This window comes from Meriones unguiculatus, chromosome 9 (assembly GCF_030254825.1).
Source record: "Meriones unguiculatus strain TT.TT164.6M chromosome 9, Bangor_MerUng_6.1, whole genome shotgun sequence".
Taxonomy (NCBI): domain Eukaryota; kingdom Metazoa; phylum Chordata; class Mammalia; order Rodentia; family Muridae; genus Meriones; species Meriones unguiculatus.
Genome location: NC_083357.1, coordinates 72,203,340 through 72,226,770, shown reverse-complemented (window position 1 = coordinate 72,226,770; position 23,431 = coordinate 72,203,340). Strand labels below are relative to the sequence as shown.

Genomic DNA, 23,431 nt, shown 5'->3' with positions numbered 1-23,431 from the left:
TTACATTCTCACTTTTCTTATTAGGTAACATTAATATTAATCTTTATCCAAAGCCCTATGCTAATTCTTCAAATTTGGCAAGCTAAGAGCCAAGTATTGGTTTCTTAAGAAGAAATGTGTGTGTGTGTGTGTGTGTGTGTGTCTTTAATACTATTTCTTACTTGACTCTGGAGGTGACCAATGCCTTTCATATCCTTTGGTTTCCTGGCATGCAGATGTTGAATATTCTCAAAGTTCAAAGCTAGTTATTAGTGGCTGAGCCCTAGAAATGAGATTCGGTTAGGTGATGTCTACCCTTTAACTTGTGCTCTACCAGGTAATCACTTCCCATTTATCTGTTTTAGTTTGGTTGACAGAATACTACTCTTATTTTTCAGTTTTTCTCATGGTTTGCAAAGCTACAAACTCAGATGGATCAGGATGAAGGAACTAAATATAGGTATGTGTGGGTCCTTTATTTGTTGGCTATCCTGAGTTTTACATCACAGTCATCTTAAGTTACCAAGAAAACTTTACAGTCAGCTTTTCTTTAAGACTATCGAGGGTGAAGATTGGGGTGATAAGTGATTTTAAAAAAGAACTGCAGAAAGGACTTGGGTAAAGAAGTTGTCTGGGAAATCTGTGAGGTGTTTGTTTTCCCAGGAGAAGCATTCCTGGCAGGAAGACCATCTGAATTGAGTGTGGCTAGTGTGTGCTGATAGCAGGGGAAGAATGACACCAGACAGTTTCTCTCTCAGTTTACATTATGGGCTCTGTATTCATGCTCAGTTAACATTTATTTATGGCCACTAGTATCTTTTGGTTTTTTTTTGGCTTTTTGAGATAGGGTGTCACTCCGTAACCCTGACTGTCCTGTTAACACTCTTACGTAGACGAGGCTGGCTTCAAACTCACAGAAGAGTTGCCTGATTCTGCCTCCCAAGTGGTAGGATTAAAGGTGTCACCACTGTGCCTGGCATATTCATGGCTAATATTGCTAGGCATTGTGTTAGGGATGTACAATCCCACGTTATCCATAGCAGATCTGCAAGGAAACGTTGCCATTTTACAAAATGGCCAAACTGAGGCTTGGACACATTGATTGCCAGTGCCATTTGGGCTTAGGTAGAGCTGCAGTTTAGATCAGTGTCTTCTCAAATCCAAAATTCTTTTCACATCACTGGTCTTTGGCGGTAGCAGTTATTTGAAGGAGTAACCTTACTTGCTGCCTTGGGGTGTCCTAGTGTCCCCATTTGAAGGTTGACACCAGTAACTTATTGACTTACATGCAAGAAACCAGGTTGCGGCTCTCAGGCTAATTCCTTTTATTGCTGGTGGTGTCAGTGATTCATCTTGTAAGCCCTGAAATAGTTTATGGGATAGCTTTTGCTGTGGTTGTGAGTGTTAAACATTTTGGAAGAGTAAGTCAGATTTTCTACCTGAAATTTATAATTTTGGAAAAGATGAGACCTTATTGTTTTTTACTATGCTTATTGGGGGAAAATATTATTGCCAATCCCCTCTTGGTTCTGTTTTCTAGACAGATGAGGGATTACTTGTCTGGGTTTCAGGAACAGTGTGATGCTATATTGAATGATGTGAACAGCGCTCTTCAGCATCTGGAGGCCTTGCAGAAACAGTATCTCTTTGTGTCCAATAAGACAGGAGCTCTTCATGAAGCCTGCGAGCAGCTCCTAAAAGAACAGGTAATTGGCAATCAGGGAAGAGATACAGGATCAGTGATTAATTTTAAATAGATAAATGCTATTTAATTTTAATTTTCTTAGTTTTTCCAAGTAGATCTGAAGATTACTCTCTCTGAGACTGTTAAACATGCAGATGGCTGTAGGGCGGCAGGGCGGAGGCAGGCTCCCTCCTTTGATCTGCCGAGAGCAGCTGCCGAGGGCACTGGTTGTGCTCTGGCCACTGCTGCTAACACTGTCAGATAGGCACAGTGACTGCACTCATGGTGGGTTTGTTTCTGAGCAGCTGCTTGAGCAGTTTGACCATAAACTTGTAAAAAGTTGCAGATAGCGTATTAAAGTTACTGTATTTCAGAATTTTCTGTTTTTTTTGTGTGTGTTTTATTTCATAAAAGACCGTATGATATTAGTTATTGTCTCTTGGTTGATGGGTGCAGAAATACTGGAGCATGATTCTGAAATCACTTCCGATTTAAACTTAAATGTCAACTATAAATCTGTTCCAAGTAATGTTGACATTAGGGTACCAGTTTTATGTATTTTTATAATAATTGATTTTTCTCTTTATAATGTGAGTCGGAACTTGCTGACCTTGCTGAGCATATACAACAGAAGCTGTCTTACTTTAACGAATTGGAGACGATTAACACAGTAAGTGCTTTGTACTTTCCTGTGAAGTTAGTGATACTTTATATTTCCCTTCTGTAGCAATCTTCAAGCGTACAAAGTGATACTTGAACTTACTGGTTGTTCTCTCATGGAGCTTTTGATTTAAGCAGTGGACATGCCATTATCAATTTAGAATTTTCCATATGTGGTTTAAGTAGGATTTCTTAAATTATGTTATTGTTACTGGATCTCTTTGTTTATTACCTATTGTAGAATTTTCCCTCTAAGCTGTGAAAATTAGGACAGTAACTGTTGAGTTCTAAGTTGTGCTGTGTTGCGTGTCTATAATAGTGTCTACACGCTCTAAGCCAGCTCCCATGCTCAGTTTGAAGAAGCTTGTAGTCCTCATAAGGCAGATAATAAGGGCATCTCGGTAAGTTGTAATTCTGTGTTTCTGACTTGTCAGTCACAGCTATTTATAAATCATATTATTCAGTTGTTAAAATAATTATCATTATTAAGCCCAATATTAAAGACATAAAAAAAGTAAAGCTGGCAGCCATTTGGACGTGGGATGCTGTGTGAATTGGTTCATTGGCAAATCACTCGTGTATCAAGAAAGAATAAATGGCTGATAATATTTGGCTTTTCTTTTCTGTGCTGGAAGTAGAGCCCAGGGCCCTATGAGCATGCTCAGCAGGTGCCATGACTGCTAGTTAGTCCTTTAACCTAAGAACTTAGCCAGTGTCCAAATGCAGACATAGTATATGTTGTGAAGTGATAGGAAGTGGGATTGCTGGGTTTGTGATGTATTAATTCAGTTTAATGTTGCACAGCAGCATTGTAAAAACGCTTTCTGAGCTCTTCTGCTTTTTTTTTTTTTCTAACTAGGTTGACACTAGGTTGTTATACATGGAGCACAGTTGAGGATATTTTAGTGATTGTTCAAGACTGTTGAATAGTAGCCTATAAGTACACTATTACATTTAAAAAGAAATATGTTCACCAGGCATGGTGGTGCATGCCTGTAATCCTAGCACTCGGGGAGGCAGAGGCAGGTGGATTTCTGTGAGTTCTAAGCCAGCCTGGTCTATAAAGCAAGTCCAGGACCACCAAGGCTACATAGAGAAACCCTGTCTTGGAAAAAAAAAAGTTAATTTTAATAATTTTCAATGTTTACTTTTTGTTGATAATTGATTGTTCTTTTTCCTTCTTCTTGAAGAAATTGAATTCCCCCACATTGTCTGTGAATAGTGAAGGATTTATCCCTATGCTGGCCAAGTTAGATGACTGTATAACATATATTTCATCTCATGTAAGTCATATTTTTATGCTTGACAATATTAACATTTCTATTAATCACTTAGTCTATATAATTGTTTTTCCCCACTGGGAAAAATTTAGTCAGCTTTCCCTGTATGGCTTTCTCCTGTGTGGAATCAACCAGCTGTGTATCTCAAAGATTAAAAAGAACCTTTTGTTTATACTAAGCATGTACAGCCTGTTTTCCTTGTTGCTATTCCCTTAACGGTCTAGCATCGTAACTGTCTCCATAGCATTTACGTTACATTCGGCTCATAAATAGCTGATGATATAAAGTATAAGGGGGATGTGAAGTTGGTATATGCAACTTCTGCATCATTGTATTCAAAGTGTTTGAGTACTCTCTTATCCTTTGGGGTCATAGAACTAGTGCTATTTGAATACTGAGGGATGATTCTATGTTTGTAACATGCTGAAGAAAAACAAGCACCTTTTTTTTCCTGCCCTTTTTAGTGGTATACACAATACTTTTGGCTGTTAAGGGTCTCCTGGAGTGAGAAGAGCCCTCATTGAGTTAGCTTTATCCTACCTAAAAGGATGTGACATTTTAAGGTGTGCATGGATGTGGGAGATGCCGAGTTGCTTGGGTGGGGGTTCAGGAGATACCCAGAAGGACAAGTCCTTTCATTTTATTCCTCTCTTGATCCCTGAGGATTTACTGCTGCTCTTATTTTTGCTAACTCCATTTTGTTTCTAGTAGGGTCTTCACACTAGCCTCAGAGTTCAGGGGCATTGACATTAATTGCTTGCAACTGCAAATGCTGACTGAGCCCCAGCTTTGTGCCAGGCACAGAGGATTTGGCTGTGACCAGGTCATACAAGTAGTGCTCTTGACGGAGCTATTGGTCCACAGAACTTACTGTGTTGCTTTGCATAGAAGACGTCTTGGTTCTCACTGAAAGTTTGCTTGCTGTTAATATTTATTTCTTTTGTAAATTTTGTTTTACAGCCTAATTTTAAAGATTATCCTGTATACTTACTGAAGTTTAAACAATGTCTTTCTAAAGCTTTGCACCTCATGAAGACATATACTGTGAACACACTGCAGACTCTCACGAATCAGTTACTAAAAAGGGTGAGTTAACTGATCCTAACGACAGCTTGACTTTTATTTTTTATTTATGTGTCTTCCACAATCTTTGTTTGAATTAATACTGTATAACTAGACATTTTACCCTTGTTAAGTAAGAATATATGCTGCAGTTTTTATAATAGAGAAGTATGACTATATCCTATATAGCTCAGCTAGCAGAGCCCTTGCCTGGTATTATAGAGTTCTGGTTCCAACCCCTGGCGCCAGGAGAAAAATTTAAGATGAGGAAGATTCTTTTATGTTATACACTATTCAAACTTAGTCAGTTTTACTATTTTTGATTTATTTCCTGCCCATATTTTTATGAAAAAGCTAAAATGAATGCTTCACATAACAAATAGCTTGCATCTCATCATACTTTTTGGACTTTTCTCTGTGTGTATGTGTGCATGCAAGTATAAGCAACTTTTGGGTCGTGGATAACTAGTACAGTGCTCTAATTGTACCCAGGGCTTTGGACACACCAGGTAAGAATGTTTTTTGACAGGTGTCACTGTGTCGCTCTGCCTGTCCTTGAACTTGTGGTCCTCTTGCTTCTTGGATGCTGCGATTACAGGCATATACCACTGTACCTGCAGCAGGCATATTTGTATTGAGTGTTCCCTAACAATTCATATTTTATTAGAAACTGGATGGTGGAAAAGAGAGCTCATGAGGTCCTTGCTGTCATAGTGATTGTATTTAGAAATAATAACTAGTAAAAATGTTGAAAAAAACTAGTTACAAATTAGTAGGTGCTAGATAGAAAAGTAACATACACTGACTAGGTTAGAAAATTAAGAGTAGTGCTATCTAGGATGGTCACTGAATATATTTCTTTCCCAAGAGAACAAAGCCATGAAGGCTGTTCTTTATTTTCTAAGCTCACTTCTTGGTTGGGCATCCCTGTGACCTACACTGCTTGGGAGATGGAGGCAGGATAAGTAGTTCAAGGACATGTCTGTGTAACTAACTCACTGAGACCTGTTTCAGTGTAAAGTAAAACCAACCAAATTAGAGGTAGGCTGGGGTGCTGCCTAGAGGTAGAGCAGTGTGTAGAGGTGCCGGGTCTTGGATTCAGCCCTACTATGGCAGAGGGAAAAGTAAAGGGAACTTAAAAACGGCCTTTCTCAAGGACATGCACTGCATGTCAGGGATACTAAAAACGTGGCCAGGGTCCTGTACTCAATAAATACAATTTAAGTCTGTATTCAGTTCTACTTGCCAAAATTCAAGTAATACAGGATAAAATTTAACTATAAAGAGAGAGGATGGTAGCTCAACTAATTAGATGATAGCTATAGCAACATTAACATATAACCTCTCTTTGAGATTTTCTTCTCTTAGCTTTTGGTAGGTATGGAGATGAAGCAGAAGATGTATGAAGTTGTTTGTGTTCCTTTTCTGAGTAATTACTTGTTTGCTAATACTTTTCTTCTCTATTCCTCATGTTTTGTCAGGACCCCTCATCAGTACCTAATGCAGACAACGCCTTCACGCTGTTTTATGTGAAATTTCGAGCTGCTGCCCCTAAAGTCAGAGTAAGTCTGTTGACACATTGAATATTGTTATGAAAATTTCAGCCAATCCTTTGGAAGACCTCCAGTGCCTTAGTTCTTTTGCTTATCCCAGGAAAGGATTTGCATTTAAAGTCTTTGTCCTTCCTGTAATGCTCAGGGAAGTTTCTGGATGATGTGGGGAACTGGTGAGATGGCTCAGATGTAAAGACCCTGTTGCCAAGCCTGATGACCTGAGTTCAGTCCCTGATGAAGGACAGGATGGACTCCTGGAGGACATACGTACATTGACACACAGACACAGACACATACAGACCAAAGCAATTTGGGTAGGAAAAGCTTTATTTGTCTCACACTTCCACAGTCATCATTGAAGGAAGTCAGAACAGGAACTTACGCAGGGCAGGAACCTGGAGGCAGAAGCTGATGCAGAGGCCACGGAAGAGTGCTGCTTATTGCCTTCCTCTCCCCGGCCCACTCAGCCTGCTTATTGAAACAGGACCACCAGCCCAGGGATGGCACCATCCGTAATGCTGGGTCCTTCCCCCTCAATCACTAATTAAGAAAATACCCTACAGACCTGCCTAGAACTTGATCTTGTGGAGGCATTTTCTCAATTGAGGTTCCCTCCTTTCAGATAGCTTCAGCTTGTGTCAAGTTGACATAAAGCTATCCAGCACACACACTAAAAAATGTGAAAAGAAATCCAACTCAGATTTATAGTGGAGTTGAGGGTGTTATACAGGGAACAACATTTCTATTGTAAGGGAAGGTTTTAGAGACATAAAAGACATGCATTTCGGGGGATTCCCATTTACTGTATTATAACTGGACGACAGGATATTATTAGAGTGTGATGGGAAAGAGGAAGGAAAAGCAACAAGGCATGGTGCACGGCAGGCTGACTCATGAAAAGTAGGGAATGAATGACTCATCTGAAATGGAATGCTTTGGTCAGATTACCATTTTATAGATTACAGGTGCAGTGAAAAGAAATGGATTATAATGAAGAGAAGTCTTGAAGTAGGGAGGAGGACCCGTCAGCAAACAAGGTGTGCAGCGTTCAGGAGAGGCGTAAGAGCTGGACAGGGCTCTGGTAGGACATTGAATGAGGCAAGGGGTGCACCTTACTTCCTGAGAAGTATCTGGTAGTCAAGGAATGGCCAGTGTATTTATCCTGATGAAATGAGAAGTGGGGAGGAAAGGCCAAACCCAGTGTTCGGTTATGCCAGTTGAGATAGTTAACTGGAGCTTATACATGTATGTTCTTTTTGTCACTAGAAGGACCTCATGCTCTTCCTTGAAAATCAGCGAGTTGAACAAGAATAATTTTGTTTTTCAGATGAAAGATGCTTGGTTTTTTGTAGAAGACTGAGGAAGAGGGTGATGAGGAGATTTGGATTGTGCCTGATTGATTTCTTTTGTCTATTAGCTAAAAGCCCTATTGAATATTTGACTCTGAAAGAAATGGCATAGACAGGAGGACTTAGTGGGTGACTATGGAATGATTGCTTAATGATCAGTGGCTTTACCACATTATTTTTTTTTTTTTTTTTTTAGTAACCAAGTAGTATAGGTGATGGGGTTCTGTTTATTTTATGATAGAAGACATAAAATATTTACCTAGCAGTAACATTAATGGAAATATGGGATAAATGAAATGATAAAAGTATATAAAAAATCATAAGGATTAAAAAGACGATAAATCCGTCATGGTACTGGTTGGAGAGAGTTATTTTGAAATGTCAGTTCTTTTTTCAGTGTGCTTATTGTTTGGAATGTACTGTTAGCTAAAGTTACAGAAAGATTTCTTTAGATCGGTAAGACAAAACAAAATTTTGGAAAGTGTAGTGTTGTTGATTTAAGAATTCACAGACAAAAAAAAAAAAAAGAATTCACAGACAGGTCACTGACATGAAAAATTCTAGAACTCAGAGCATTTCAAGTAAAGAAAAAGATCTAGGGTTTTCTACATGTATTGGAAAAATTTGCTAAGTATCTGGGCAAAAAAACAACCCTTTTATTTCATGACATCAGAATACATTCTAGGTGATCTAATAAATATTAAATTAGTAAGTATAGACCTCCTGAAAGTACAGCTAGGAATTACCCGATTAAATTACCAGATTAAAATTAATTAGCAGATTAAAAGATTAAAGGGATAAAAATTAAAAATTCTAACTCTTAAATAGGAAAACAAAGGTAGAAAATAGAATGTTTGTTGAGAGAGATGAATATTTATTATAAAATGACCAGGGTGGGGAATGCATGCTAGTGCTAGTTATATATATATATATATATATATATATATATATATATATATATATATATATTTTTTTTGTCTCAGAAGTTTCAGATTAAGGTGGAATAGTGTTTTTGAGGTTTCAGTGACAGTAATGGATTTCTTTCCAAAAAAACATTTTTATTGGAACAGAATAAAAAACCATATAAAGTATATTTCTTTGATTTAGTGTATTGAAGTGCCCATGAAGTTGTCCTTACAAAGGAGCAACTTGGGGGCCAAAGAGAAGGCCCAGTGGTTAGAGCATTGGCTGCTGTTCCACAGTGTCCTGTTCCAATTCCCAGACCCTACATTGTGGCTAACCAAGAGTCTGCAACTCCAGGCCCCAGGGATCTGATGCCTTTTGGCCCCTTCATGCATGTGTTGCACAGACATACACACAGGCAAAACACCGCACACATAAAAATAATGAAGTTTTTGGAAAAGGAAAAGGGAGAAATTTAGTTAACTCATTATACCAGTTTGCCTTATGGGGTCTTGGCGAAGTGAACATTCCTGCCTGGGCTTCGATCTGTCAGGACAGGTATTTGACACCAGGCTGTGAATTAGTGACTGTGATCCTGGGAGCAAATGCTGAACAGAACAGTTGATTTTGAGTGCATCTACCCACAGTAGAATATGCAACCACTTCATATGATGTTATATTGATTTATTTAACTTTTGTTGCTGCTGCTGTTTGCGATGGGCTACTGCTATATATGCAGTCCGTGCTGGCTTCAAAGTCACCACTGAGCTCAGGCTGGCCGGGAATCCCCGATGCCCCTTTGCTTCACCTTCCCAAGTACATTCCACCGTATCCAGGTTTATGCAATGTTTTATATGCTGTGGGCAGTGGTTATTGAGTATTTACTAGCTACCAGATAAAGCTTTGTGTGTGTGTGTGTGTGTGTTTTATCATTGAAAAGTATTTAATGATAGAAAAATATTTATGAAATGTTATTAAAAACAGATTATAGAGCTGAATATATAGTACAATTCCACCTTTCATTCAAAAGAAAATGTGGGGCTGGAGAGATAGTTCATTGGTTAAGAACACTGGTTGCTCTTTTAGAGGACCCAGGTTTGAGTCCCACCACCCATATGGGTCTCACAACTGTCTGTAACTCCAGTCTCTGGGGTCTGATGCCCTCTTCTGACCTTCATGGGCACCAGGACTCATGTGCACAAATACACATGCAGGCAAAGCACCCAGACTTATAAAGAAAATTAAAGAAAACAAAGAAAGAGTGCTAATTTGGTATTAACAAAAAAAAAAACAAAAAAACCAAACAAACTTAAAGGGGGCTGGAGAGATGGCTCAGAGGTTAAGAGCACTGGCTGCTCGTCCATAGGTCCTGAGTTCAGTTCCCAGGAACTACATGGTGGCTTATAACTATAGTGAGATCTAGTGCCCTCTTCTGGCCGGCAGGTGTACATGCAGACAGAACATTGACTACATAATAAATAAATAAATCTTAAACAAAAACCTGAAAAAGATATACTGTGGTATTAAGCATGATCGCTTCTTACATGTCATTTTTAAGATTTTTAACTTTTCACATTGTTACTTAAGTAAGGGATAACCAGTATAACCAGTAAGCAATGGGAAGTACAGCTAAGACAGGTGAACATATATGTCTTTCTTTATTCCCCAGGCTCTTATTGAACAGATAGAGCAACGCTCTGAGAAGATACCCGAGTGAGTACTCAGCAGCTCTTGTCTTTTTGTTGTACCCTTCCCGATCTCGTTATGCCCTTGGCACTTTCTGAGCAGCTGCCTCCCTGTCCTCAGGCACACAGTTTGTTTAGAGAGCAGAGTCTCAGGCTTGACCTAGCAGGTTTGTCATGGTGACATTAGCAGAGTTTCCTTCTTTTTCAGACAAGCAGATGTGTGGTCTCTGTTGAAGAGAACCCTTCCCTAAAAGACCAAGCTTTTGTATCAGTTTATTGTGCTTTCTTTTCTGCATCTGTATTCCTGAGTGTTTACTGTGGGCAAAAGAGGGGTGACCATTATGGCTTTAGAAGCCTGGCAACCTGTTCTGGAACTTCAGATCAGATGTAATTTGTGCGTTTGAAATAAAAATGTATACTCCAGTCTTACTATTTTTTTCTAGTTAAAAATACTGTATATTCACTGTCCATAGTGATAGGCTCATGAAGACATTTTAATTAGCATCTCATGTACTTTGCCCTTATTCCTTCCCCCATACCTTCCTCTTTCTCTATTCCTAGTAGTCCTCTCCTTGCCCCATCTGGCCCCCTCTACTCTCATGTCTTCTGTGCGGATGTGTAAACCTAGCCTCCACACAGGAGAGGAATCATACAATAGTTCTCGTCTTGTTCTTCCTTTGCCTTCCATCAGATACCAGCACCTGCTCAATGATATCCACCAGTGTTACCTTGATCAGCGTGAGCTCCTTTTGGGCCCCAGTATTGCCTGTACTGTTGCAGAGCTAACTAGCCAAAATAACAGAGACCATTGTGCCTTGGTAAGTGCCTGCTGTTGGACAAGTCCTGCTCTTTCCTCTCCGATACGTGCTGATTCACTCTCTTCTTAACAGTACTCTTCCAGGTTTGGCCGTGTCTCTGAGGCTTTCTGAGCAGTCGCCTCTAACCTTATTTTTGTAGCACACAGCTTTTGGGAGAAAATAAGTCAGTCAGGACTCAACAGGTTAATACCCTTTTTGTTTCCCAAATTAACATTTATTTCATAGTGGAAATTAGTCCTTCAGCTTTGTAAAATGGCCTCACGTTATTATTATTTTTGAAATATGAAGATTTACAAGTATGTATTCTTCCTTGAAAGATGAAGTTTCAGAGTTAGTGGATTTATGTTGAAAAGTACTTGGTAATTGTTAGGTGTTCTTTGGTTTGTTTAAGATACAATCTCATCATGCAACCTACCTAGACTGGCCTTCATGTTTGCTTGTCCTCCCTCAGCCTTCCGATTGCTGGGATTACATGTTTGTGCTACCACGCCAGCTTAGTTTTTTGATGCAGAAATGGCCTTTTGTTGAGGGTGATTTTAACTTATACTTTGGAAAAAACACATGAAAGTTCTTTTTAAAAGTACCCTCTTTTAACTAGAAAATCTTGTTTATTATCAAGAGTTTAGAAAATGAAATAGTAAAAAATTTTATTTTGTAGTAATCCACTGAGAACCAGCCATTTTCTGTTTTCTAGAAAGTTGCTTATGAATCTATGTGTGTAATCGCTTTGCAAGCAAAGTATAGGCTTCATTCCGTAAGGCCTGGCATGTGCGTCTTTGTAGGTGGGATGTGTTTGTTTATTGCAGGTTCGCAGTGGCTGTGCCTTTATGGTCCATGTATGCCAAGATGAGTACCAACTTTACAATGAATTTTTCACAAAGCCAACGTCAAAATTAGAGTAAGTGACACATGGGATCTAGCTCTTGTGGGTAAGATTTAATTTGCGATTGACAATAATGGACTAATATACTGTAGGAACATTCTACAGTTAACAACAGTGTTTGAGCTCTGTTGTGTGGAAGCAGAATGTTGTGATTATCTCCTCAAGTCTGTAGTTGAAAGGCAAGCATGCTTTCATATTTTTCTTAGTGAAGTTTTGGAGACATTATGGGATGATAAAAAGAAGTCTAAGAATGGTCAGTCTCCTCTATCCAGAGGCAGTCCTTTGTTCCTCTGGGGCAAATATTCCTTTCCCCTCTTCCTTGTTCGTTTTCCCTTCTCCCTCATCCTCTCTCTGCTGTTTTTGTCTCATATTTCCTGCCCTTTGTCTCTCTGGGGCAAAAAAAATCTCCTTTGTGCTGAGACTTGGTCTTGGTGTGTCTTGTGCCAACTCTGGTCCTTTTATGCATAAAATAATCTTTAAAAATGTCTAAGAACTAAGTCCTGGGATCTGGATTCCTTTATCTACACCACATATAATAGTACCTTCTAGTTTAGAAATTCTTTGTGGCTAACTAATAAACAATAGTTAAAAATGTAGATGTTGTTTGTGATTTTTTTGTTAAATGATTTTCACGTCCATTGTTAGTCACTTGATCCCTCATGTTGGTTATTTTTGACTCAGAAAGATCCCAAGATTATGACTCATATTGAAGAAGAGAAAAACGTCTTTCCTGATTTGGTTGGGGTGGTTCCTTAGTGAAGTACTGTGTATAGAAGGGTACTGTTGACAGTGAGGAGCATGGACACCTAACCTTTTCTCTTCAGGTGTTTAAAATTTCTCAAAGTACTTGATTTAGGTCCAAAGTACTTGTTGTCTTTTTTCCTTAAATTTTGTTGTTTTGTTTTGTGACAGCTTCTCTGTGTAGGCCTGGCTGTCCTGGAACTCTCTATGTAGATCAAGCTGGCCTTGAATGCACAGAGATCTTCCTGCTTCTGCCTCTCAAGTGTTGGGATTAAAGGTGTGTGCCACCAGTACTGGCTACTTTTTTTTTTTAAGTTTGAACATGTGGGGTGTGTGTGTGTGTGTGTGTGTGTGTGTGTGTAACTGTTTGATCTGCAGTGGTGTAGAATATAAAAGGCAATAACATTACTGTAATTACTTGAAAAAATATAAAATTTTTGTTAAAGTGAAAGTTGTAGTCAGGTGTGGTGACCCATGCCTGCAATTCCAGCACTCATGGAGACAGAGGCAGAGGCAGGTGGATCTCTGTGAGTTTGAGGCCAGCCTGGTCTGCAAATAGTCCAGGACAGCCAGGGCTACAGTCAGTTGACTTGAGGTTGGGAACAGCTAATTTGAGTTAACTGTTAGGGTTAGGTAGATCCTGAGCTTTTAAAGCAAAAGTAATTTAAAGACTCAGTTCTCACACATCACTCTATAATATGCCCAGTTAACCATTTTCCATTTTTATTCTTTTCATTGGCTAGAGGAAATACATGGAGCTTGTTTATTTGTTTTGTTTTATTATTTGTTATTTGTTTGGTTTTTCTGAAGCAGTGTTTTTCTGTGTAGCCTTGGCTGTCCTCGGCTCACTTTGTATACCAGGCTGGCCTCAAACTCACAGAGATCTGCCTGCCTCTGTTTCCCTGAGTGCTGGGGGTTACAGGTGTGTACCACTGTGTCTGGCTTTTAAACACATTGGAAAAAATCCTAAAATTTTACTGTTAACAACTAAATCTTGTCCTTCTTTTTAGTGAGCTTTTGGAGAAATTGTGCGTGTCATTGTATGATGTGTTCCGGCCATTGATCATCCATGTCATTCACTTAGAGACCTTGTCAGAGCTTTGTGGGATTCTTAAAAACGAAGTGCTTGAAGACCATGTGCAGAACAATGGTAAATATACAGAAGTGATCACTTTAAAAGCTTCTTAATTGTATCTGTGGTTCAGTGACTGTGAGAAAAAAAAAGGACCTTTTTCTCCACAGCTTCATAAATACTTAGTGTTTTTTTAAGTTTTAAACTTTTAGAGAAGTAGGCCAATGTTTTGGAGCTTGGGGTGGTATTTCCTTGTCAAATAAAGATGTTTCTTCACCTGGAACCATTTAATGCTACAAATGAAACATATAGAAATTTTAAAATCTGGCAAAATGAGCAATAAAATCGTCCATTTCATTTTGGCATTTGGGGTCCAGAGAAAACTGAACTTGGGCTTCTTAGGGATCTAGCACACTGGAGCCAGACTCACTTCATGCTTCTGACTGAACTCCAGGGATTGTCTGACATGCTCAGGTAGTAGTGAGCCGTCAGCTTCAAACTGAAGTGAAGAGCAGCATTTCCTCAGTAGCACTCAGTGTTTCACCAGTTACCATCGGTTTGGTTGGAACGCAGTAGGGAACATGATTTTGATACCTGTGAAAACTCCCTTTGAATTAGGCTCTTGCTGGTGGGGTGGATTGCTGCTGCCACTTCCAGCAGTAGGTGCATGTTGCTCCTCAGAGTTACTCTTTCTGTACTTGGTTCATTCTGTGGTGCAATGTATCATGTCTCAGTGTTTCTGAAGTTCAGTTGATTTTTAAAGTGCTGTGAATGTTTTCTATCACTGTACGTTATCTCTAGTCCTTGACCCTTGGAAAGATATTACTGATTCATTTTTTAACATCAGTGGCATTCTAGAAAGGGAGAAATACTATATAAATTCATATTTCACCTTTTTCTTTGTAAAAATGTGGGCTCAGTTTATTCATAAAATGGGGGGGGGGTGACAACCTGGTTAATAAGCCTCCTTAGCTATCTTTTAGTATTGGTTTGAAGCTATATGGATTAACTTAGTACAGATTTATTGTGAATGTAAATGATAGGAATAAAATGGCAGAGTCCTGGGAAGAAGATGGAAGGGCCAGTTTGTTTCCCCATGTCTAACCTGAGGACATTGAAAGCTCTCTACTAAATTTTCCAAGATCATTGAGTTATACTGAGGAGAGTTCAGCCACAGTCTCTCAGACAAGTGGTTCATGCCACGTCAGAGCAGGTCAGTAGTTAAGGAAGCACCTTCCTGACTCTAAAGGAGTGGATGATGGCTTTTTTTTTTTTTTTTCTCTTTAAAGCTGAACAACTGGGGGCATTTGCAGCTGGAGTAAAGCAGATGTTGGAAGATGTACAAGAGAGGCTTGTGTATCGAACCCATATCTACATTCAGACAGACATCACAGGCTACAAACCAGCGCCTGGAGACCTGGCCTATCCTGATAAGCTAGTCATGATGGAGGTGGGTCTCTTTACCTGGACTTCATCTGCCTGCTGCTCCCAAGAAGCTTGTACTAGTTAAGTTTTGTATTAGTTTTATACTAGTTAAGATAGAATATCTCTCCTTAAACTATCTCTCATAATATAAAATCAATTGTACTTGCTATCAAAGTCATAGGAAATGAAACTAAAGAATTGAGCACAAATATATTGTAATTTGCACTTATGTTTGGTAAGCAATCCATACAGCTCTTTGCCCTTTGTCAGCATATGAACATTCTTGTGCTTTCTTCAGTTTCTCCTGTTTCTTTGTGAATGGCATATTAGAGGGTGGATAGCATAGCCGCATCCACAGTTAATGTTGGTAACATGGCCCTTTGTCTTAATTCCTAAAATTATATTCTACCAGCTTTGGATTGACGTATTGAAGTCTCCTGTTGTCTCACTGACCCTTCTGACTGTTCTTGTACCTTCATTTCTGTGATCTTTGGGTAGAGTTCAAAGATTACCTAGGACATTAGTGTCATGACAGGGTTATTTGAGTCTAGTTTTAGGTTAAAAAATTAGAATTAGTTTTTAAGTGAAAACTTAGAGTAAAAGCAAAAGTATAGCTAATAATGCAGTAAACTCTCTGAATCCATCTTATTTCTTGTTCACTTTTACCCCCTTGCTCCCATCAGTTGTTTTAGGATGAATTTGTTTCAGGCATTATTTTAATATGTAAATACTTTGGTATGTAACTCTAAAAGGTAAGGATGGTTTTGTTTTTAACCAACTATAATAAAACTTCTCACCTAAAAACAACAGAGTTTCTAAAATTCTGGATTCAGATACCCAGTACCCTGTGTTTCATGGTCAAAAGTTGTCACATTACCTTATTTTTTGTCAACATGTTTTGTTGCTTAATCATTTGAAAGTAGTTTGAATACTTAAATTTAAAAAATTTTTTTTTTTTTAATATGTGTATGTCTGCATGTGTGTGTATCTATGGAAGCCAGCAGGGGTCGTAGGATCCTCTGGAGCTGGAGTAACAGGTGGTTGTGGGTCACTTGATGTGGGAGCTGGGCACTAACTAAATGAGGCTCTTGAAAGAGAAGTGTGTATTCTAGCTTCTGACTCATTGGTCCAACCCAAGCTAAGGGCTCTTGATACTGACTCCTAAGCATGTTAATTTTTTTAATGAATAAAAATTTTGTCCATGGCTGGACACACAAAATAATAAATAGAAACCTAAAAAATGAAGTTAAGATTCCTCCTCCACTTTGTTTTGTGTTTTATTTTTATAACTGACTATTTGGAAGAAACCAGGATTTGTCTCATTGTTCCTCCTCCTCGTCTTCCTTCTAATTGTTTGGTGAGAATACTAATAGCTGATGTTTATTTCTTCATTACATCAAAGGGACGTAATGTGAGGTTTTACCATTAAGGGTTAAAGTGATAATTATGAGGTGTATTTCTGCTTTGTAATGATAGTTTTTCACGATACTGGAATTTTATAGGAGTTTACAGAACATCAGCTGGTTGAGATTGCAAGGTACTAAGAAAAACTATACTTGAATGTTCTTTCTTATTTCTCTATATAGCAAATTGCACAGAGTTTAAAGGATGAGCAAAAGAAGGCACCCTCAGAAGCTTCTTTTTCAGATGTTCGGTTAGAAGAAGGAGAGAGTAACAGTTTAAGAAAATCTGGTATGTTATGATGTCTTAACTTCTGGTATTTATTTGTTCAGTTTATTAACCTTTTTGCAGACTGTGTCTCTGTCATTAAAAAAAAAAAGCAAAAACAAAAGCAAAAACCAGCTTGTGCTTTCATACTTTCTTGGGGCAGATTGATAGATCCCAAATGTAATTCTATAGAGTGAAATGATGATAGGATATAACTGATGTTCCTAGACCATGAGGAGCTTTGGGACATAGATGTTGGGAAGGGCATATACTGAGTGAAAAAGAGGGGTTTCAGTGTGAGGTATGGTGTTTGGTAGTGTGTTTTTGTAGAGTGTGAGAGAATCAGGAAAAGTCGGTGGTGCCACTCCAGGACAGGTGGTCCTTTGCTGTATGAGAAAACAGGCTGAGGAACTATGGAGAGGAAGCTAGTAAGCAACATCCCTCCATGGCCTTTGCTTCACTTCCTGCCTTGAGCTTTTGCCCTGGCTTCTTTCAGTAATGGACTATGACCCAGCATTTATAAGAACACATAAGCCTCTTCCTCCTCTAAGTTGGTTTGGTCAATGTCTTATCATAGCAACAGAAAAGCCAGCCAACAGGGAAGGCTCTAAATCTGTGTCCTCTAGTATTCAGCCACCCTCTGCTGAGCATCCTGAGTATGGATAGTGTTTCCAAGTGTGACAAGTGTACCCTGTGCCATAGACAAGTTAAATGCATACCAGAACCAAAGATTGAGCATGAACGAACACATGGAAATTACTATGGTAGTAATTTTTACATTAGTTATATTATAAATTGATATTTGAGATTTATTGGATTAAATAAGACTTTAAAATTCCATTTGTTTTTACTTTTTTATGGTCATTTTAATGTCCCACATTTCTGACTTATGTTATAATTCTGTTATATAGCACTGTTTTGGAGCTCTAGTAGGAGGGCTGGTTTAAAGGCTGAGGCGTGGCTGGTGCTTAGTCTGTACCTCACTCCAGGGCAGTCTGGATGGAAGCCTGTATGGTAGTCTGGGGGAGACGTTGACAGTGCCGGTGTTAAGGAGCTAGTAGGGGCAGAGGAATGGACTGAGCTGACTGAGGAAGAGCAAGCGTGATTGAAGGCAGAGGAGGTGGTCAACAATTGAGAGTGATGAAATGTTAGAGAAGGGGTACTGCTGTAACCTGGGAGACTAATGGGAGGAGGAAGAGAATCTGAGAAAGCAGTAGAATGGAGTTCCAAAAAAGTAACCTTAAGTAATTAATAAGAGTGTCTTGGGGAAGTTGGTAAGGATTAAGAACCTTGACACTCAGAAGGACAAGAATACATGTCATCCACATGGTGCTGGCATTAGGAGAATGGGAATGGGAGTCAGATATCATGAGGAGCAGAAGTGTAGCAGGACTGTAACCATTGTCCTAGTTCCTAAGTGTCTGGAATGTGAGAGAATGAGAACCTTCCCAGAGGAAGGCTTGAAATGTTTGAGTTAATAAAGTAGATTGGTGCCCTGGCAGAGTGCTGTGGGGCCTTTGTGAAGAGACCAACTGTCAGTCTTTTTATTAGAGAGCACAGGCTTTCTACCCTATGGAGCGTAGTGAAGGAACGGGAGGGCCCCAAGGCTGATGGAGAGAGTGATGTTGGAGGACATGCAGGAGGATCACAGGAGCTGCTCTGCCCTGCTAAGGTGGCTCTGCGAGGAGACATTCTGGCCAAGTTAAATGGTGGAGTAAGCGAGCAGACAAGCTGGCTGCAGCCTCGGAGCACACAACTCTTTCTTTTTATCTGGAAAGACGGATCCTGCAGATAGTAGTTTCTTCAGCAAAACTCTAGGGCCTCTGCCTGAGTGTTCTCTGATATACACATTTTGTTTGCTTTCTTTCTCTCTCTCTCTCTTTCTTTCTTTCTTTTTTCTTTTTTGGACAGGGTTTTACGTAGGCTAGGCTGACTGAACTTCTGATCCTCTTGCCTCTACTTCCTGCCTGCTGGGATTACTGGCATGCTCCACTGTACTCAGCATGTGCAGTGCTGAGGGATCATACCCAGGTCTTTGTGTGTTCTAGGCAAGCACTCCACCATCTGTAGGAAATTTGAAGATCTTAGATTGAAGTGTGGCCTTATGGAAGAGAGTAGAGATTATGCAAGTGCTATACAGTTTTGAAAAAAATGCTTACCATCAGATATTTTGTTTTATTATTTACTTAAAAAGTTTTCCTTTTTATTTTTATTTTATGTGTATGGGTGTTTTGCCTGTATCATGTATGTGTACCACATGCATACAGTGCTTGTAGTGTCGGAAGAGGCCATCAGAGCCCCTGGAACTGGAATTACAAAGGGTTGTGAGCAGCCACGTGAGTGTTAGGAACAGAACCCAGGTTCTCTGGAAGAGCAGCCAGTGCTTTTGACCACTAAGCCATCTCACCAGCCCCTCCTTCACATCTTTTGAACAATCCAAATTTTTTTGACAGGGTTTCTCTGTGTATCCCTGAAACTAACTTTGTAGATTAGTCTGGCTTCTAACTGAGAGATCTGCGTGCCTCTGACTCCCAAATGCTTGGATTAAAGGTGTGTGCCACCACTGTCTGGCCAGATATAGATATTAAAAAAAAAATAATAATTTTGCAGCATTACCAGTTCATCATGCTATTTTTATTATTGAAAAACAAAATATGTACAGAAATGAAAAGAAAGATAAGATGAACACACACACACACTACCTAGATTTAAGACTTAGCATTTATCATAAATGCACACAAACTCACTTTTTTGGTAGGGTCTTCCTGTCTAACCTAGGCCAGCCTTGAAGGTTTGATGATTCTCCATCAGCCTCAAGTGCTGGCATTAAAGGTATGTGCCACCACACAGGCAGCCAGACACTTTAAATTATTGGTGTCCTTGCTTGACACTTTGCATCTCTCCAGAATGAGGACATCTCTTATGTAAGTACGGATATTACTGTGCTAAGAATGTAGTTTTTAAGTTTCTCAAGATGTCCTTGAATAGTTCATATATGAGTATCATCTCTTGTCCCAGAGATGTGTATGAGCTCCACCTTTGTGGTTGTTAAATTTGACTTCGGATTAAGTGACTGTGATTCTCTTGCAAAGGTTTCCTCCTATTCAGGCACTCTCCTCTGGGCGAAAAGTGCCTTTTCTGATCTGTTCAGTGGTGAGCAGATGTGTTAAGTGATACAGCTCAGAACTGAAGGCAAATGCCAGGCAAGCTTTGATCTCTTTCTGTTTAAAACTGCCCTGTTTCACCAGTCCAGGTGTAGACCTGTAATATAGCTACTCAGGAGCTAAGTCAGGAGGATCACAAGTTAAAGACCTGCCTAAACTACACGTGAGCTAGGGCAGCTTGAACAACCTAGCAAGATCCTGTCTCAGACTTTAGACAGGAGGAAGGTATGGAGTGCTGTGATGATAGAGTGCTTGCCCAGCATGTGTGACGCCTTGGTCTAGACCCCTGTACTGACCTTTATCTACCTTTATCGGTGCCCACTGCATATAGATCTGCCTTCTAGAATCTGATGTGTCCCACAAGTATGCTGTTGATTTATTCCATAGAGATTACTGATCCTACTTTGTGAAATATAACTGGAGTTGAGCAATATTGAGCATATATGTATATATGTATGGCTGGAATGTGTGTGTCCCTGTGCTCTCCAGTTTCTCTCAGTCTTAACCCTTGGCTGGTACTGGTTTACACTTCCTAGGGTATTTGTTATTAAACAAAAGGTGGGGAAAAATTGATGTCTTCTAGCCGTTGCTAGCCAATGGGAATAAATAGTTTACAGCTGCCATGTAAATTCTTGTATGATTCCCACATGCCTGGAATATATGTTCTTTTCCATTTGGGTTTTAGGTTCAACAGACTCCCTCAATCCTAGACTGCAGACCACGATTTCTCCAGCAGATCTTCATGGGATGTGGTATCCCACAGTGCGAAGGACACTTGTCTGTCTCTCCAAATTGTATAGATGCATAGATGTATGTGTGTGAATTCTTATATCTTTACTGTGCCTTGCTTATTTTAGAATTTGCTTGGAATATTTTTAAGTTCTAATCTACTTTAAGAGCTCGAAGCAGTATTTTGTTGATATTCTCAGAGTTGTAATTTTTAAATATTTCAGTAACTTGAAGGTTTATCTAATTTAGGGGCTCCTTGAAACTGTGGGTAAGTTTTAAATGTGTGTCTGCATTTGTGTCTTTCTGAGGATCAAAGCTGTATTCTTCATCAAAATTTAAAGGAGTCCATGACCGCAAATAAGTTTAAAACTACTTATTAATTTCTCTGCTTTAGTTTTTCTGTTAAAGAAAGAGATGCAGGAATGAGGAACAATACATTGGGATGGCGTATTAGTATAATATTTAGTAGTAAATGTAGCTACTGTAATCTGTTTTTGTTGTTGTTGTTGAGGCAGGCAAGGTCTTGGTACCAGAGGAGGGCAGAGAAATGTATCACAGATGAATCTGAGGTCACAGATGGTTGTGAGCCACTGTGTGGGTATTGGGAATCAAACCTGGGTCCTCTGTAAGAACAGCTAGCGCTCATAACCACTAAGCCATCTCTTCAGCCCTTATTTATAAGAATCCAACTGAGTTCCTCAGAATGCTCTGTGTTTACAGGTCTTCCATAATTTCCTTTTTTTTTTTTTTTTTTTGGTCAACTTTTTTCTATTGATTGTTTCCGTTGTTTCCATTTTCCTCCTGTTTAAAAAGAAGATTGCACATACATCTTAAAACATCATCTGTAGTCACCTGGGATACATTTTTAGAAAATACACTTGAGGCTTTGTTTTATAGTTAATTTTGAGCTTAGAAACAGCCTACTTACTGCCTGAGTATGGCTGTGCATGTATTTATGTGAGTGAGGAAGGAGGGTCTGGGGCTTGAGGCCGACATCCACTGTATGGCAAGTTCTAGCACACTACCTGAGATTCTTCCGGAGTGAACACTCTGTGAGGTTAACCCTGCCTGTCTAGTTGATCCCTGTACTTAACCTCGCTGTGACTAGCACAGTGCTGGCCGTGAGTAGGTGCTAACATGTTTAGTCAATGACACATGGGCATTTCCGGGCTTGAGTGCACATTACAGAGCCATGTGGCAGTCCAGAAAGGTGGAATGGAAAGAAAAAAAAAACCAAAAACTGAGGGTCAGTGATCCAAGTATGAAAGTAAATGTTGTTCCCTGAAGGCAGGGAACAACATATCTTTTTTTGTTTTGTTTTGTGCACGACTACAGGCTGAGGTTTCTCTCTCTTCTTCCACTAGAGGGCGGTGTTCCAAGGATTATCACAAGAAGCGTTGTCAGCCTGCATACAGTCCTTGCTAGGAGCATCAGAGTCTATCAGCAAAAACAAGGTTTGATGAAGTGTTAGGTGAAATTTTATTGCCTCTAATAGTGTTGTGCAACATATCATTTAGAGTCACATAAATTTAAAGTCACTTAGCAGTAAGATTTGTTTGTTTGATAGGAGAGAATTTTGAGACCCTTTGAAGGGAACTGTTATTTCGTTGTAGCGCTCACTGAAGATTACACTGAGAGAGTCTGCCCTTGCTGATGTACCAAAACTGATACTGAGGCTCTAGTGCCACAGGGCAAAGATGTCTTGTGACTGCCTTTGTGACTGAGGAGGTGGTACTTACTGCTGTTTCCCCAGAATACCAAGAGAGTATGCTCAAGGAAACGGCAGTTCGTCATCTGTGCAGTATTTTAAATAGCCCAGTGGCCTTACCTGGAGGAAGCCAGCCAGTTGGCCTTGAGGGTAGGCATTAGAGTCCTGTGTTGTGTGACTTAAAGTAGTTGCCATGACTGTATGGCTTATGGTTTGGAATCAGCACGGGCTCTTGGGCTGGAAGCTTCTGGCCTGTACTTCTCCCTCTGCCTTTTCAGGAAGGAGAGCATGGCCAGCAGTATTGCCCTAGTCAGCTCTCCCCAGAGTACCTGCTGCCTGTAGGGATGGAACTCTGAGGGTTACTTGGACACAGAATTTCCCCATTGTTTGCAGGGCTCAAGCCTGTGAATTCCAGATTTACAAATTTGATTTTCTAACTTCAGATCACTGAGAAAAGTCTCCTGATAAAAGAGTCTTCTTACCAGAAAAGCTCTATCTTTGTGACTATTTTTACTTTTGTGCTTGACATTGAGAGGATTTCCTCATAGGGATTAAAAGACCTTGAAACAAACAAGTTCTAAATAGGCAGAGTCAAGTTTTAAATAACATTTGTAAGACTCATCTCTCACATTTTTGTGATTGGTGAAATTTGGAACTCCTGCCTAAAATTGCCGGGGGAGCTGCTGAATAAACTGGGAAATGTTGTGTATGATGGAAGAGTGCACAGCTGCTAACTTTAAAGTTGTGAAATAATAGCTTAAGACAAAGGATGACATAAAAATAAAATAGTACATTTATGTAGCAAAAATGTCACAAAGTGATGTCACCAAGTGGGTGACTGGGTGACTCCTCCCTTGACCCCACGTGCGTCTTTATTTTCCAAAGACTTTGTATAGGTGGCCACGTGCTACGGCCTTTTGTGCTCTCTCCTCTTTAAGCCCCTGAGCCTTCTATCCTCTTTATCTGTAGGTCACCGTCCTTTATATAATTCTGTTTCCTACATGTTAAAGTGTTTATTGTATCTGAGGAAACCTGCAGCTTGGTAAGCATTGTTAGCTTATTTGTTTT

General features: G+C 39.6%; 1 protein-coding gene across 1 annotated transcript in view; it reads left to right on the top strand.

The window, feature by feature from the left end:
* The window catches only part of Cog3 (component of oligomeric golgi complex 3), a 51,159-nt gene that overhangs the window by 9,020 nt on the left and 18,708 nt on the right, over nt 1–23,431 (top strand). Inside the window, exons 3-16 of the mRNA XM_021635050.2 lie at nt 378–439; nt 1,520–1,685; nt 2,259–2,333; nt 3,514–3,606; nt 4,564–4,689; nt 6,147–6,227; nt 10,140–10,183; nt 10,847–10,973; nt 11,780–11,871; nt 13,608–13,747; nt 14,959–15,119; nt 16,681–16,786; nt 20,612–20,736; nt 22,020–22,109. Coding sequence (XP_021490725.1) covers nt 378–439; nt 1,520–1,685; nt 2,259–2,333; nt 3,514–3,606; nt 4,564–4,689; nt 6,147–6,227; nt 10,140–10,183; nt 10,847–10,973; nt 11,780–11,871; nt 13,608–13,747; nt 14,959–15,119; nt 16,681–16,786; nt 20,612–20,736; nt 22,020–22,109 — 1,488 coding nt within the window. The remainder of the gene's footprint in view (nt 1–377; nt 440–1,519; nt 1,686–2,258; nt 2,334–3,513; nt 3,607–4,563; nt 4,690–6,146; nt 6,228–10,139; nt 10,184–10,846; nt 10,974–11,779; nt 11,872–13,607; nt 13,748–14,958; nt 15,120–16,680; nt 16,787–20,611; nt 20,737–22,019; nt 22,110–23,431) is intronic.